Source organism: Cololabis saira, chromosome 8 (assembly GCF_033807715.1).
Source record: "Cololabis saira isolate AMF1-May2022 chromosome 8, fColSai1.1, whole genome shotgun sequence".
Classification (NCBI taxonomy): Eukaryota; Metazoa; Chordata; class Actinopteri; order Beloniformes; family Belonidae; genus Cololabis; species Cololabis saira.
In genome coordinates this window covers 18,079,757-18,094,756 of record NC_084594.1, presented here as the reverse complement: position 1 = coordinate 18,094,756, position 15,000 = coordinate 18,079,757, and the positions used below count along the sequence as shown (strand labels likewise).

Here is a 15,000-nt window from a genome sequence, read left to right as displayed (position 1 = left end):
AGATATAATTAGGTTGACCCCCAACAGGTGAGTGACATGAATCAGTCTAAAAACAGAGTTTCTTAGAGGGGCAGAGTCTCTCAGAGATAAAGACGGGCAGAGGTTCACAAATCTGTGAAAAACTATACAAACTGTGAAAACAATTTAAACATAAACTTCCAAAGACTTTCAATATCTCAACATCTAGAGTTCATCATACCATTAAACGATTTAGAGAATCTGGAGAAATCCCTGTAAGCATGGAATAATGCTGAAAATCAGTATTGAAAGCCTGATCTTCAGACAGCACCATATTAAAGACAGAAACAATTCTGTCATGGAAATCGTTGCAAGAAATACTTGGACAATCTAAGAGAAAGGCTGTACCTTGCACCAATAAAGGTTAAAAGTAAATCATGCAAAAAGAAACCAGCTTTCTAACTGAAAAGAAGGACCATCCAGCTATTTATTGGTCCTCAGTTGAAAAGCCGGAGTGGAGTTTGTCTCTTGCCTAGTATGAATGAGACATCAGGAAAGAAAAGGCTCACATTGGTAAAATGTCTTTTTCAGAGAACGCCTTGCATCTTTCAGCCAGGAAGCGCTTAACTGCCCACTGGATTGATTACAAACGCAAAAGACTGCACTAGTCAGCAATCCAGACCCTTCACTGACTACAAACATTTGCTGCATTGTATAATGAAAAATATAAAAAGCGAACCCCAGACTAATGAAAATCTTTAATTTGATCAAACAAGATTGCCACAACTTTTCTCTTCCAAAAACTTCAGCATCTGAACTCCTTAGTTAGATTAGATTAGATTAGATTGTCCTTTATTCATCCCTCAATGGGGAAATTTGCTTTGAGCAGCAGCAGTACACACAACACACAGATGCAGCGAAAGAAGGATAAAAAAGTACAAAAATATATAATTACAAAATATAAACAGTATATACAGTGGAATGAAAATAAAAGTAGTGTAGTTCGAGAAGAAAAAAAAAACGTGCAAAAAAAGCATGTAGGATGTGTATGAGTTAGAAAGATATTGCACATCTTGTTGTTTTGTCCGTTTGCTACTGTGAAGTCTGTGGAGTCTGATGGCAGCGAGGAGGAAGGAAGTTCCCAGATGTACCGGTATGCGGACTGAGATGATGCTACTTGCTCTTAAACATTTCCCTGTCCCAGTTTCTTTCAGACATGTTGATGTCTTCAAAATTATTATTTTTTCCACAAGGTGGTTCATGTCCTCAGTTTAAACTCTGACATGTATCATAACTTCTACTGTGAATAAAATCATAGAATAGAAAGCCTTTATTGTCATTATACTGGTACAATGAAAAGTAGGCAGCAGCTCCGTCAAAGTGCACACATGCAAAGACTATGTAAACAAGTACTGTAAACAACAAAACGAGAAACAGGAAACATAAATATATATATATATATATATATATATATATATATATATATATACACACACTATAAAAAAGAGTGAATGGGAGGATAAAAATGTACATGAATGGGTGGAGGAATATTGCACTTGGATGGATGGAAAAATAATATTGCACTTGAAAGGATGGAAGAGTATTGCACATAGATAGTAGGGAATATTGGAACATTATGGATAGAAAATAGAAAATATTGCACAGTATGAGGTAGTTTATTTTATATAAAATTTGAGATAATACAATTTTGAAAGCATTAGATGCTTGAAATTAGAAATACTCACCCAAAAATACTGACTGTGACTTTGAGAGAATTAGTGATGTGACTGATGGGTTTCCACAGTGAAAACATATAACACAGAATACAATTTAGAGGCTCAGTGGAGAAAACAGTTGAACATCAAACGTTTTTAGAGTAAATATGTCACTTACAGTGCAGTGTACATACGGTGGGAGCAAACGTTACCAGATGGTCGTCATACGCCATCAGCTGGAGGATGCCAACACCTGGTGTTTTCTAACTCATGTCCCTTCTCATGACTCAGATGAACGGGAGGAGTCTAGCACACCTGAGCCAGCGAGATGCTCTTCGGATCTTGGCAGCAAGCCAGCGTCCAATCACCTTGCAGATCAAGGGCCACAGGGGGCGGGGCTCTGAGCCAGACAGGGGATCCTGGGAACCCCTCCCCCTCAACCTGCAGCACCTTAACCTGCCCCTACCGCTGATGGGAGCGGGGCTTAACACCTCCAGCCCCTCCTACCAAGACAGGTACACACATGGGAGACGTTGCAACATCAGAGTACTAAATCAATTCACCTGTGCATCACTTTGCAAAAAAAATACATTGAATATACTGTATATCGTATTTTCTGAACTATAACCGCACCTGAATATAAGCCACATCCGCTCTATTTTTTAAAAAATAATTAAAAAAAAGATACAATCCACTCTATTTAAAAAAAAAAAAAAGATATGCAAGCAGCATATATTTATGTTGTTAGATTAGATTTTTACTACATGTACAGAGCGATTTTGAACTGTAAATGATGTACGTGTATGTACCTAAATAGATCCTTTTAACACGGCAGCAACTTTGCTGATTAAAACGGGACAGAACCAAGAGAAAATAACCGGTATTTATTTATCTATCTGTTTGAAATCTGCTTCTACCTACTTCTATCTGCTAAAGAAGAAGTAGCGTATTCTTCTGTGCATTTATTTTGTCTTAGTTTTGATTCTAACTCCAGTTAGAGCGCCCCGAGCGGTGGAAGAAAAATCCACAGAATAGCCGCACCTTTGTATAAGCCGCATGTTTCAAAACCTATGAAAAAAGTAGCAGCTTATAGTCCAGAAAATACGGTACATTTGAATATAATCCTACTCTTTAATACAGAAAAATTGAACTAAATATAGTAATTAACAGTGATCTCACTGTAATTATCGTTATTATGACGACTCGAAACATCCAATGATGTGACAACATATTCTATTTTATTTGCTTTACTCTTACTCTTCTCACCCTTGAGTTTCAACTAAGTTCAATAACTGTTTTGTTTGAGTAAACTCAAATTAAAACCTCACCTAACAATCTCAACATATTTTGCTTATTATTCAAAATGTGAAGCACAAAGGAGATTTGCTTTCCTGTATCCTGTTTCCTGTAGAGCCCAATTACATAGAATTATAATCATTGAAGAGTGGACTTTATATCTCAGTCTTACACGGATGTTTTCTAAGGACTAAACAGTCATTGTTGTCTCTTTCAGGCATTTTTACGGTCATCTGCCTCAAGATCACTGTGACAGAGGACGGTATAGCTACCTGTCTAACTCACCACAGGACACCGTGGACATAACCCATCAGGTGACATTACAAGACACATAAATTCACAACAAACTGAATTTCAACACCAATTATCTATTAAACACATCGTAAATAGAGTTCTGCTGAGGCAACAAAGTCCAGAGTGAAGCAGCTGTCATGTGGTTTATTGGTCTGTTGACTGGATCGACAGATTGGACCCAAATATAGTTCATCCGTGGCAGATAAACAGATCATGAAACAGATTTCAGATACTCTGTCATCTAACACGTTGATGATGTATCCATGTGTCGGCTTTATTTAAACACATACAGTGTTAAAAATGGTTTGCAGAAATTATTTTATTGTACAGTAGTCTGTCTTCTTTGTTCATCCGCGTCGTTACTTTAGTCAGTTTAGTTATTTGCTGCAGAGTTCTGTTTCTCTAGAAGTCTTCAGTCTCTAAGAGCTTGCATGCAGCCTCATTTGGCCCATTATCTCAAACATTTTAAGTGAGCATTTGACTGTTTCTCATATTCTTTTTTTTGTAAACCGTGAATCTCTCAGGATCTTGAATTGATGACGCGTCGCCAGAAGAGAAAGAACTGCCTGATGGGATGTTGTAATCCTGACTTAGACGAACCTACCACCTGCCACAGCCAGGTATCTGAAACTGTCCTCTTTTACAAAGACCACAATAACCTTTGGTTTCAAGGCCTAGCTAACAGATCCAACAATCCTCTGATTTCACCAACGAACATTGTCTGTGTCTTCAGAGTTTAACGAAGCTCACTCCGTTAACATAAATAACTCTTCAGTGAGGCACAGAGGATGTGTTCAAAATAATGACAACCTCACTGTTTTATCAATATCAGCTTTGATTTCCAGATTCATGACTTAAAGGTATAGTCCGTGATGTTTGAGAGCTAGCAAGATTTGAAAGTGGCACCTCCTCTAAGCCCCGCCCCCTCCTCCCCCTCCCGTCAGCGCTCCGTCCAAAGCCACACCCCACAAACTTTGGGGAACGCGCATTTGCAGGAGTCGAGTTTTCCAGGACATTTTGGACAGCACATTTTCAACAAAACTACCCCATGTCTCGTTCACCTGTAAGCGGGGCCGGTTTTAGGGGGGGCAGGGGTGGGCTGTGCCCACCCAAACGTGCGTCCTGCCCACCCAATCAAAGTTAAGGGGATCCTTTATTTTTTATAATTGTATTTTTTTATAAATATAAAAAAATATCATAGAATATCTGTACCGTTTTTTGATTGGGTGGGCATTGCGCATCATTTTTAGACACAACAATGAACGCATACCGCAAAAGTTGTGTCTCGGCGGAGGGACCTGACGTCCCAGCAAAATGAGCACAACAGAGAAGTGTTCAGAACAGAACACAGAGCACACACTGAAGCAGTGGCGTCCCTAGGCTAAAACATTCGGGGCTAAAGCCCCGGATGTTTTTTAATTAGCCCCGAATATGAATTTAATTTTTTTTTTTTTTTTTTTTTTTTAGGTTAATCTACGGTCCTCTTATGTTGATGCTTAGATAAAACAGTGGACAGATTTGAGTAACAATTCAATTAACAATTATTATTATTTATTTATTTATTTTTCAAGCCACTTCTTTGGCTTTGGCGCACAAGTGGTTAACACCTCCAGGTCCCACGACGCATGTCGTGAGTCAAAACAGCAGGCAGCAGGCAGAAAGCTGTTCAGATGACTTGTATTCGGTAAAAAAAAAAAAAAAATGGCAAAATAAATGAAAAACTGTGAACAACCGCATTCCGTAGGCTATTCGGTACTCAGTATTCAGCCAAGTCTTTAAATTTTATTCGGCTTCAGGTTCGGCCTCCAATTTTCATTTCGGTGCATCCCTAGTTTTTTCGGTGGGAAAGGGGGATTCTGGCCATTGTAGAAGTTTAAGATATAATTATCTTCATTTCAAGATTTATTCATGCATGAAGAATTACCCATGATGATGAATGCGTGTTATTATGTTATCAAAATGCATCATTCTTTGCAAAAATTCAGATTTTTTGTGTGTATTCTTGCATTGATAAAAGATGTGATTATGGAGCTTTGAGACCACCAGAATGCACCATTTTGAGTCTATTTTTCAAAATTTTTTCGGGGGGGCATGCCCCCGGACCCCCCTAGAGGGTTCGGGCGCGTTGCACCCTCTCTCGTCCACGTCGAGAATTTTCCTATGTTTTTTAAGACAAGCCATTCTGATGCCTGATACTGTCAGTCTTATTTCATTTATCATGTGTTTGTGGGGAACTGTGTCAATAAACATCTTAACGAGCACCCCTGTATCTGTTCTATTTATAGACGCACAACACAGAGCAGAGCAGTGAGATTTGAGATCGGTATAGTTTGTATGTATAGTATGAAAAGAAAAAAGATATAGCACTAACACTTTTCCTGAAAAAGCTGCAGACATTTTGATATATATAAGTAAATGAGAAAGGCAAGTGTGGAGTGAAAGTAAAAAGTTACAAACAAGAAATGAACAAAGACAGTAGGTGTAGAGTCAGAATTAATGCAGAGACCTAATTGTACGTGATAAATCAATGTCTCTATGTCCAAAATTTTCGGGCGCGCGCTCTAAGCGCGCACATCATAAAACTTTTCAGCGCTAAGCCCCAGATGTGTCACAATCCTAGAGACGCCCCTGCACTGAAGGCTGATTTATGGTTCCGCGTTACACCAACGCAGAGCCTACGGCATAGGATACGCCGTAAGGCTGATTTATGGTGCAGAATGGTGCGCATCGCCGCGTACCCTACGCCGTAGGCTACGGCGTAGCCGTGGCTCCTGAGCCTGTACAGCACCGCAGCGCACCGCCAGCCGCACCGGTGCTCTCCGCCCTCGCCGGGATGGAGACGCCTCCGTCCCCACAGACCCCCATACTGGGGACCCCAATACGGACCCCCATACTGGGGGTCCGTGGCAGACCCCCCAGTAGCGGACAACCTGCGCCACAGAATCGCACTTTGGCTTTCTTTTTTTAGCCTTTTTAGCAGGGCGAGCCGTTACATTCGACGTTGCCGCCCGACTGCGAGCCGGCGGTGACGCCGGGAGCGGCGGGGGGCCCTCCGATGTCAGGCAACGGTTGCCAGTCGGTCTGGAGGAGCGGGGAGGGGTTACACTGGGACACTCTGAGCCGAGGAGGAAGTGGACACTGGGGGCTGGAAGGAGAGTGCGCACATTGGACAGACGGGGGCGTGGGCGGGACTTAAAATGAAGGCATCTGATTGGTTCTTTCCCCCCTGCCAATCCTCTGGTCCTCTGACCAATCCGTGCCATTCGGTGCACAAAAAACAGATTGGTCAGAGTTTTTACAGGATTAAAGCTGTCAGAGAGGTCGGATTTTTTTCTTTCCTTTTTCTGAACACATTATTCACTGGCTACTCTCAAGATGGAAGGACCATTTCACCCAGTATAACAATAAATGTTTTTGAATACAATCACAGACTATACCTTTAAATGTTGCCCAAACTGTCCAACAAGAATATGTCCTAAATAAATCAAGTCAAGAAATGTAAGAATGGGGCTTTGATTCTACTGCTGAGCTTCAGTATTTGAGATCTTTGCTCGAGATATTGAACATACAATGATAAATACTTTGGTTTGTCTATGTGTGTGATGATCTCGGGACTGGGGGTGTCTGTTGTTGCAGACTGATGATGAGGACTTTATACTGGAGAAGCCCATGGGCTTCATGCCCCTCCACCATGAACTGGACAGTGGCTTGGGCTGGACCGATGGTTCCCTCCATCAGGGTGACCTCTCGGGCCTGGAGACGGAGGAGGGAGGCCTGGAGGACTGCCATCCACACGGGGGCCTGGCCCCGGGAGGGTGTGGGGGATTCGGAGGAGGGGGCTCTCCTTCCTCGGAGTCCTTCATCTCCTCAGAGCTCAGCGACTCAGGCTTCTACAGCGTGAGCACCGGGGAGTTCAGGCACTTCCAGAGGCTGCTGGAGAAGCGGATGCGTCTGTACAACGCCAGGCTACAGCATCAGGGCGAAGCGTGCGAGAGGCGAGAGAGGCGCGACAGCTGCCCCAAGAGCCACCGCGAGCTGCTCGAGGCCATACCAGAGACTCTCACGATGCAGCCTCAGCGGCAGCGCCTGCAGCACGGGATGGAGGAGGGAGCTGGGCCTGTCATGGACGTCCCAACCCGGGGACTTTTCAGGTGATTATAAGCAGTACTCGAGTTGTGAAAAAACATCAGGGGGGATGGTGGATTTTATCATATGGGGACAGATAATTTGTGCTGAATACAAATAATATAATATATTACAAATAATAGCACTGACCAAAACACCTGCAGAAATACTGCAGGAATGACATAGCAGCAGTTAAATGCAGCCTTCTGTAAGCTTTAAATATCCACTGGGCTTAATCAAATACATCAAAACACAAAAATAAAAAACACTTTTCTGAACTTATCAATATGACTCTGTCCTTCACAGGATAAGTAAAATGGATCATTGCAAAAACTCAATATCTTAACAAGAATATTTGTCTTATTTCTAGCTAAAATGTCTAATTTTAGTTAAAAAAAATCTTAATTTTCCCCTGTTTCAAGTAGATTTTCACTTGAAATAAGTAGAAAAATCTGCCAGTGGAAAAAGATTTTTTTGCTTGTTATAAAAAGATAAATAGACAGATTTTCCTACTTATTTCGAGTGAAAGTTTACTTGAAACAGATGAAAATTGTCAAATAAGTTATTTTTCTGGTGTTATTTTTCTGGTGATGACTCTAAATGTTGAAATAGCAGTAAAACCACATTCATTGATGAAATAACATAAGGGATGGAAAGGAGGATGGCAGTTTTACAGGGGGGATGATTTTGACCATTTTATTTCAGGGGGGGATGCCATCCCCCCTCAACTCCAGTACTGATTATAAGCCCATCTGCTTTCACAAAAGTCTTTAACAAATAAGTCTATACAGAATCATCAGTTGCAGTTAAATACATTTTATAGAATAGAACAGAATAAAATATGATGACCTTCTTTCAAATCTGGTCTTAATAAAATGGCAGTGAGGTGACTGACACATTTAAATCTGAAATACTGTACTGGTATTTCCCTCGGCTGCAGAGTGGCCACCGACAGTTAGTATAATCTGATCACGAGTTAGATATTGATCTGGCCCAGGTTGCTGAAACACTGCACCGCAGATAAGACCGCTTAAGTAATTTAAACGCCAGCCCACTGGTAATACACGAGCCAACACATTTAATGCAATTATTCGCATAATGGCTCAAATAACTTGAACTTTACTTTGGGTTCATTCCTCTTTGACTACATTGTCATGACCAGAAATGTATCCAATTCAACCTACAGATTTTTTAGAAGTAAATCAAGGAGATGTTCATCGTATGGATTTCACCCATGCTGATACAAGCGCTGCACTTGGCAACACAATCCCCATTTCCAAGATACAGCAGCAAGATTTTAAGTTGTGGAAGGATATTGCAGTTGGAGATAAAGATGGAGAAAATGAATAAACATTGAGAAAAATCATTGCACATCTAAATAACTCACTGAATGATGTATTTTCAGATGGAGGTAAAGTTTTTAAAGCAGTACAGAGCAGTGTTTTTGATGTTGAAATATCACTTTCAATTTCATTTCAAGGACCATTGGCTTGTAGGAAGTGTCATTTAGCTCTGGTGGTCTTTCTTATCCATCATTTAAAAAAACACAAAACAAAACACAAAAAAGTGTAACTTTGGACTCCTGTTGCAGTTGTTTTATGTCACAAATCTACAACGATGAAACTAGATCCCAGAGCAACAGCCGACATCAAGATCATCTAACGTAGACTGAGGAGGCGATTTTTCAGAAACTTTAGAAAGCTTTTTAAAACACACCTTACATTTAAGGACTGTAAAGACAAAGTTTTAGGTTACAAACTTAAGATTCCATTATTTACACAACTACAACACTTCTATTTGTTTACCGACACAAACTACATCCTGCAATGACACAATTTGCTTTAGACAAGACAAAGGAGTTGTAATAATATTTTTCAAAAATGATGATTTTGTCCCGACACAAAGACATGAAAACGTCTGACTCTGATTTGCTGCATTTGCCACCTTACATCTAACGATGAGGGCACCCCAACTTAAGCCATGACTTTACATGAATTTCCTCCAACCGTTGTTGGAATTTGTCTGCAACTTTGACCTCAATTTTAAAAACATGAAGATCAACAAATGCCACAAGCGAAAGTAATGATTAAAATGACCAAACATAAGTACTGTATGTGTTGGATGAACACCTATAAATTAAATCACCAAACCAAATCATGTCACCTATAAAGATAAAATCCAAAGTAGAGCTAACTAATCATCCAATTAAAGGAGCATGAGACTCCTTTTAAGAAATGAGACTCATTAGTGCCACCATTCGCCACGACGGCCGTTGGGGGTACTGCAGCCAACAGCGAAGTCGGCACGGGGAGAACGCGCATGCAGCGTCATTTGACGTCACATCCGCAGGACAGCGCGGGAAATTCCGGTCACAATTGCAGCACATTTTGCAGCACACAGCCTGTTGGCGCCAGAGATCTCTGGGGGGGCGCGAAACTTTGTCTGCTTTGAAATTATGCAGTTGTAAAAATTATATTTGCGAATGAGTCATTAAGACATTGTTAGGAATAATTTATGAATGTCTTGAATATCTTTTGTGTTTTTATACACTGGTGACAAACACAGGAAATGGTTTAATTCCTTATTATTAAATCATTACTCAACATTTAATCTACTCCGACAGGTTGTACGGTTGTACGTTGTGTGGTTGAAAGGAAAAATGTTAAAAAATGTTGGTCTCATATTAAGAGACATTTTTCAGAAATATTTTTATGTCCTTTTATTTCCTTTTGTGCGTATTTTATACATTGGTGACATTGGAGAAAAACAAAGTCATATGTATAGAGAGTAAACCAAAGAGAAATGTATCAAAAAAACATAATTAATGTTCATTTTTTCAATTAAAGACTATTTTGGTGCTAGTACGTACAGTACGGGTCGGGGGGCCTGGCTGGTCTTAGACACAAGTAGGGGGGGCTCCAAGGAAAAAAGGTTGGGAACCACTGCGCTAGAGGGCTCATTCTTTTTGGTTTGGAACGCTAAATGTATACAAATTTTTTTCATAAATCCTGCCTCAATCCTGCCTCATGCTCCTTTAAATTCTAAAAAACATGAATTAACATTGTATTATGGTAATTATTTCATTAAAATGACATTTGATTGGTAGAATAAGCAATGATGATAGAAGAGGATGGCTTTATTATTTTTTGTTTCAAAAATTTGATGATTGAAGTAAATTGTGATAAAACAGATCCATGATTTTTGAGCTTTCCTGTCTTTAAACATATTTGTTGTTTTCAGGGTTTCATCAGTCCAGTTCCACAAAGCGGACCGGCCTTGCTTAAACCGCCACAGCTCCAGCAGCGGAGCTCTCTTCAACCCCTCCCACAGCCACGCGGCCCGCATGGCTGGCCCGGTCCTCTCCACCTGCAGCACCCCGTCCAGCCACCGCAGGCCTCAGGTGTCCATGCAGCAGCAGCACCACCACCACCAGGGCTCCAGCTCCGTGGGGATGCTGAGGAGAAGCCGAACGCTGCACCACCGCCCCCCCCAGCAGGAGTACCGCCGCCGGGCCAGCCATCCCGCATCGCCCTCCTACTGCGCAGCAACCCTCCACCACTGTGGCGGTTTAGCGCCGCACAACGTCCTGCCAGCAGGCCTGCCGGAGGACGGGGAGCTAGAGAGCGGTGTCATGGCGTCACACTCACCCCAACAACATCCAGCAGCTCTGGGACACATGAGGGTTCCCAACAACCACGAGCATTGCTATGACAACAACTCCAACGGCCAGATTAATCATTGTGACTGGTGGCATTCTCAAGAAAGAGGCCTGATGCCCGAGCCAATGATGACGGACAGGGACAGAGAGATGGAGAGGGAGATGGAACAGAAAAGACAAATGCAAAAGGAGAAAGAGTTGGAGAGGGAAGCAACTATACAAGAGGAGCAGGAGAGGGAGAGGCAGCAGGAGATGGAGAGGAGTCGGAGCAGAGAACAGCAGCACCTGGACCACCATCCTCAGGCCGGAGACGTGAATGACACCTGGCCCAAACCGGCCAGCCGCCAGCTCCACGGCGGCGGAGGAGGCAGGGGTCTCTACAGCACTCTGGAGGGCTACGCAGGTGCTGGCACCGCTGCTGGATGGGACCCGAAAGGACAGATGAACGCAGGTTCAAGTCCTAATCCGAGCTCTGGTCTGCAACCAAAACTCAATCTGAGCTCCAAACCCAACGCCACCTCACGGATCGCAAGGAACCAGCTCCTCAGAGATCGGGCGTCCCAGCTGGCCGACGAGCGCAGCGGGATGAGTACCGATGAGGAGACCAACACTGACAAGCTAATGGGTCGGTACTGGAGTCGAACGGAGAGGAGGGAACACTTCCTGCTGGCCCGGGAGCAGAAGCAGCAGCAGCTGCAGGCGAGAGGAGGGCCGGGCCGCGACGGCTTCGGCAGGGGAGCGGCCTCCGTTGGGGATGGGGGCGTACTGGAGAGCAGAGGAGTCGGACCTTTTGCAGAGGGACGATGCAACACGGTCCTGGAGATGAGCCAGAGGAAGCTGAGCCGTCAGAGGAACAGGAAGCTGTTGGATGACTGGACAACAGTAGAGGAGCTGCTGACTCACGGGACCAGGCTGGACAACCAGGGGGACAGGCTCTGCCCCAGTTCCCTGCTGACGGTCACAACCGTCTAACTGCACGGACGCCATGTCTGACTCAAACTTCATGTGTGAGTGAGTGCGGATTTTAAGTTAACAATACAATATTGTGTACATCTGCTTGTTCTGTCTTCCACCTGAGTCGAAAGAGGAAAGTAACATGACCAGTCCTGAATTAAAGCTTCAGACAAAGACTGGAAGAAGAGGGATAATTCAAACCTAAATTAACATTGGCAACTGTAAAGCTATGCTTTTTTAAGAAAACTGCACAAAATAAACTGAAATGCAAACTTGCAAAGTTTGAATGAAACATATTTGAGGTAATTTGGCTTTTAAAAAAGACCCAGATTTTGTTTTCCCCAGGTTAAATGATGCAAAAGATGTGCATCGCACTTTTTATTCACGAGAGCTGAAACAATCTGAAACAAAAAGTTTTTCTGATCAGACCATATTAAACTGTGTATTTCATTATCTACATCAGCGAAAAATGTCTGAGTGGCATAACTATTTAGTGAAAGCAGAACTCTCTTCTAAACCTCTTCTAAACCCTCAATTTAGAAGAGGTATATCTGGAGTTTTTAGCTGTTGTTATGAAGGCATAAAATGGCTTTAGACAACAAAATGTCAAAGACAATCTTTTTTTTTGTTATCCAAATTTACCAGACTTGAAGCAAATCTCAAACCCAAAACTTATAGCGAGGTTTGTTTTCATCTGCTCATCCCATACGGGTGACAGTTCACCATCTATTTTCCTGAAAGAGTAGTAATAGTAACTTCAGTTTTCAGTAAACGCAGAGTTAGGTTCTCCTTATATTCGTTAAAGCACAAAGATGAATCTGATGTCCGTTTTCGCTTTGGCTCTGGAGGACAGGAAACAAGAGGATTTACACGAATGCTGGGTTGTTCCTTAAGCAAACATGTGTGAAAAAGTGAACCTCACTGTAATTGCTGTACATCACCTCAACTTATAGCTTTATGGGTGGGCGTGTGGGCCCTGTTCAGCTCTCCGGACAAACACACGCGAAACAGTGCATGACGCTCCAACTGACCAACCACCGGACAAGGTCAGGTGAGCGTGCATGCGTGCACCATGTGTCTCACACATTTATTTCGCAGAATCTTTAAAACAATAATGACAAATTTGGATTTGGAGTCAAAACCTCAAATAAACCACATGTTTGGGGAGCAATACTTTCATGCTAGACGTGCTTACGTTTGTGCACCAACAGCAGAACCAACGACTGCTTCTTGGCTGTAGCACTGTAGCAACACAGACCACGACGACGGCCGAGATTTGATACCTTATCCTGAACGTATTTTTATACTTAATGTTTACAATGAAAATTTGAATCTGCGAGAGTTTTGGTAACACTAAGAAAAATGTGGGGTACGTTTTGTCATGTGGGTTTGCAGAGGATTTTGTTTTCAACTTTAATCTCTGAGAAGAGATTCTGTGGAGTTGGAGCTGGATTTAATGCTGCAATCATCTCACAAATATCAGCAGGAAACCCTCTCAGTTGAAAATAGTAAAGCAAGATCCAATCAAAACAATGCGCTGCAAAAACAGCCCCTCTATAAATTAGCATAGTATTCATAAATCTAGTCAAAATTGCCTTATTTTAAGCAGAAATATCTTTGCTGATGGGGTAAGAAAAGTGTTCTTGACAAGAATTCTTAGAAAAATTATCTAAAATGGTCTTCAAATGTTCTTGAAATTAGGATTTTTTTTGGTTTAACTTTCTTAGAAAAGTCCTTTTACAGTGTACTAAACTGTTGCAAAGTTTTAATCATTTCTAATTATATGGAATAAGTATTTACCATTGATGTGAAATTAATCTAATACTATACTCCAAGTATCTTAACCTGTTATTAGAATAATCACATCTCTTCACGTTATCATTGTTCTCAGATGCTATTTTTAATCAGAGGAAATGGATAGCAGCAAGACATGAGAACTGCTGCTCATTTAAAAAAAATACTGAGAAATAATTATACTAAAAATTACAAAGTATAATGAGACGTTTCCCCCCTTTTTTATCGGGAGGATGTGAACGCAGCATAGGATATAAGGTCTCTCTTGGCTCATGGCACTTTATTCTTTCAAGTATGTGTGTTGTAGGCAGGATGTTTACAGATCTATTTACACATTAAACAGTTAATGCATGTTTACTAAAACTCTAAAGTGGCTTGTTGACTGCGGTGCAACAGTTTCCAAGAAAAAGGCAAACATTGCATTGGGTGCAGAGTCAGACTAACTTCAGCGTCCGTCTGGACTGCGTCAGTGACATTCCACCGTAAGCTGGTACAGTCCGAGTGAACTTTGAAATCTACAGATTTCAAGAACGCGTGCAATAATACCTCAAATTAGTTTTCAACAGACAATGACGGTGTCAGGTTTCTGGTGAATGCAGTAACTTGTTTTGATTCAAGCGGATGCACAAAGTGAGGAGACGCCACAAGTGCACAGTAATCTTGGAATCTTCAGTGGCAACAGCAAAGGTTGTGTAGATATTACCATCGTTTTTCCATGAGAGGGACCTAAGAATATATAACTTTTTGCACATCACTTTTATATTCAAACATTTCCCTACCTTTCTGTACCAGGGACTGAGGCCAGTGGGGGTAAAATAACCAACAAACTATAGATAGAACAACAGTCTGTGTTGATGTTTTCTTTACAACCTATTATTGTGATTTATGGAGGAAAAAAATTATTTATCGTGATTGTGTTTAACATATTTCAATATTTTTCTTGTGCCAGTTTTAAAGCCAATGTGAACAGTTTTTATGATCTTTACAAACTTTCAAAGCTACTTCATTTATTTGGAAGCTGGTGAGACTGTGTTGAATATCGTCTCTTTAAATGGAATTTTAAAGTTAAATTTACTGTTGTTTTGTGTCATTACGGTATGTACATATTAATTTTTGCCACACAGTGTGATCAGAACTGTTTTCTACCTGCATTATAGGAGTTTAAACACAGTTCAGAGAGGAAAAATGTGTTATGAGAACATTTTA

The 15,000-nt window shown here is 41.5% G+C and overlaps 1 protein-coding gene across 1 annotated transcript in view; it reads left to right on the top strand.

Moving 5' to 3' along the window:
• The window catches only part of LOC133448443 (uncharacterized), a 19,669-nt gene that overhangs the window by 2,736 nt on the left and 1,933 nt on the right, over window positions 1-15,000 (top strand). Inside the window, exons 2-6 of the mRNA XM_061726971.1 lie at window positions 1,965-2,188; window positions 3,187-3,283; window positions 3,788-3,883; window positions 6,900-7,414; window positions 10,629-15,000. The exon at window positions 10,629-15,000 is cut by the window's right edge and continues 1,933 nt beyond it. Of these exons, the coding sequence (XP_061582955.1) occupies window positions 1,965-2,188; window positions 3,187-3,283; window positions 3,788-3,883; window positions 6,900-7,414; window positions 10,629-12,018 (2,322 nt within the window). The 3' untranslated portion in view covers window positions 12,019-15,000. The remainder of the gene's footprint in view (window positions 1-1,964; window positions 2,189-3,186; window positions 3,284-3,787; window positions 3,884-6,899; window positions 7,415-10,628) is intronic.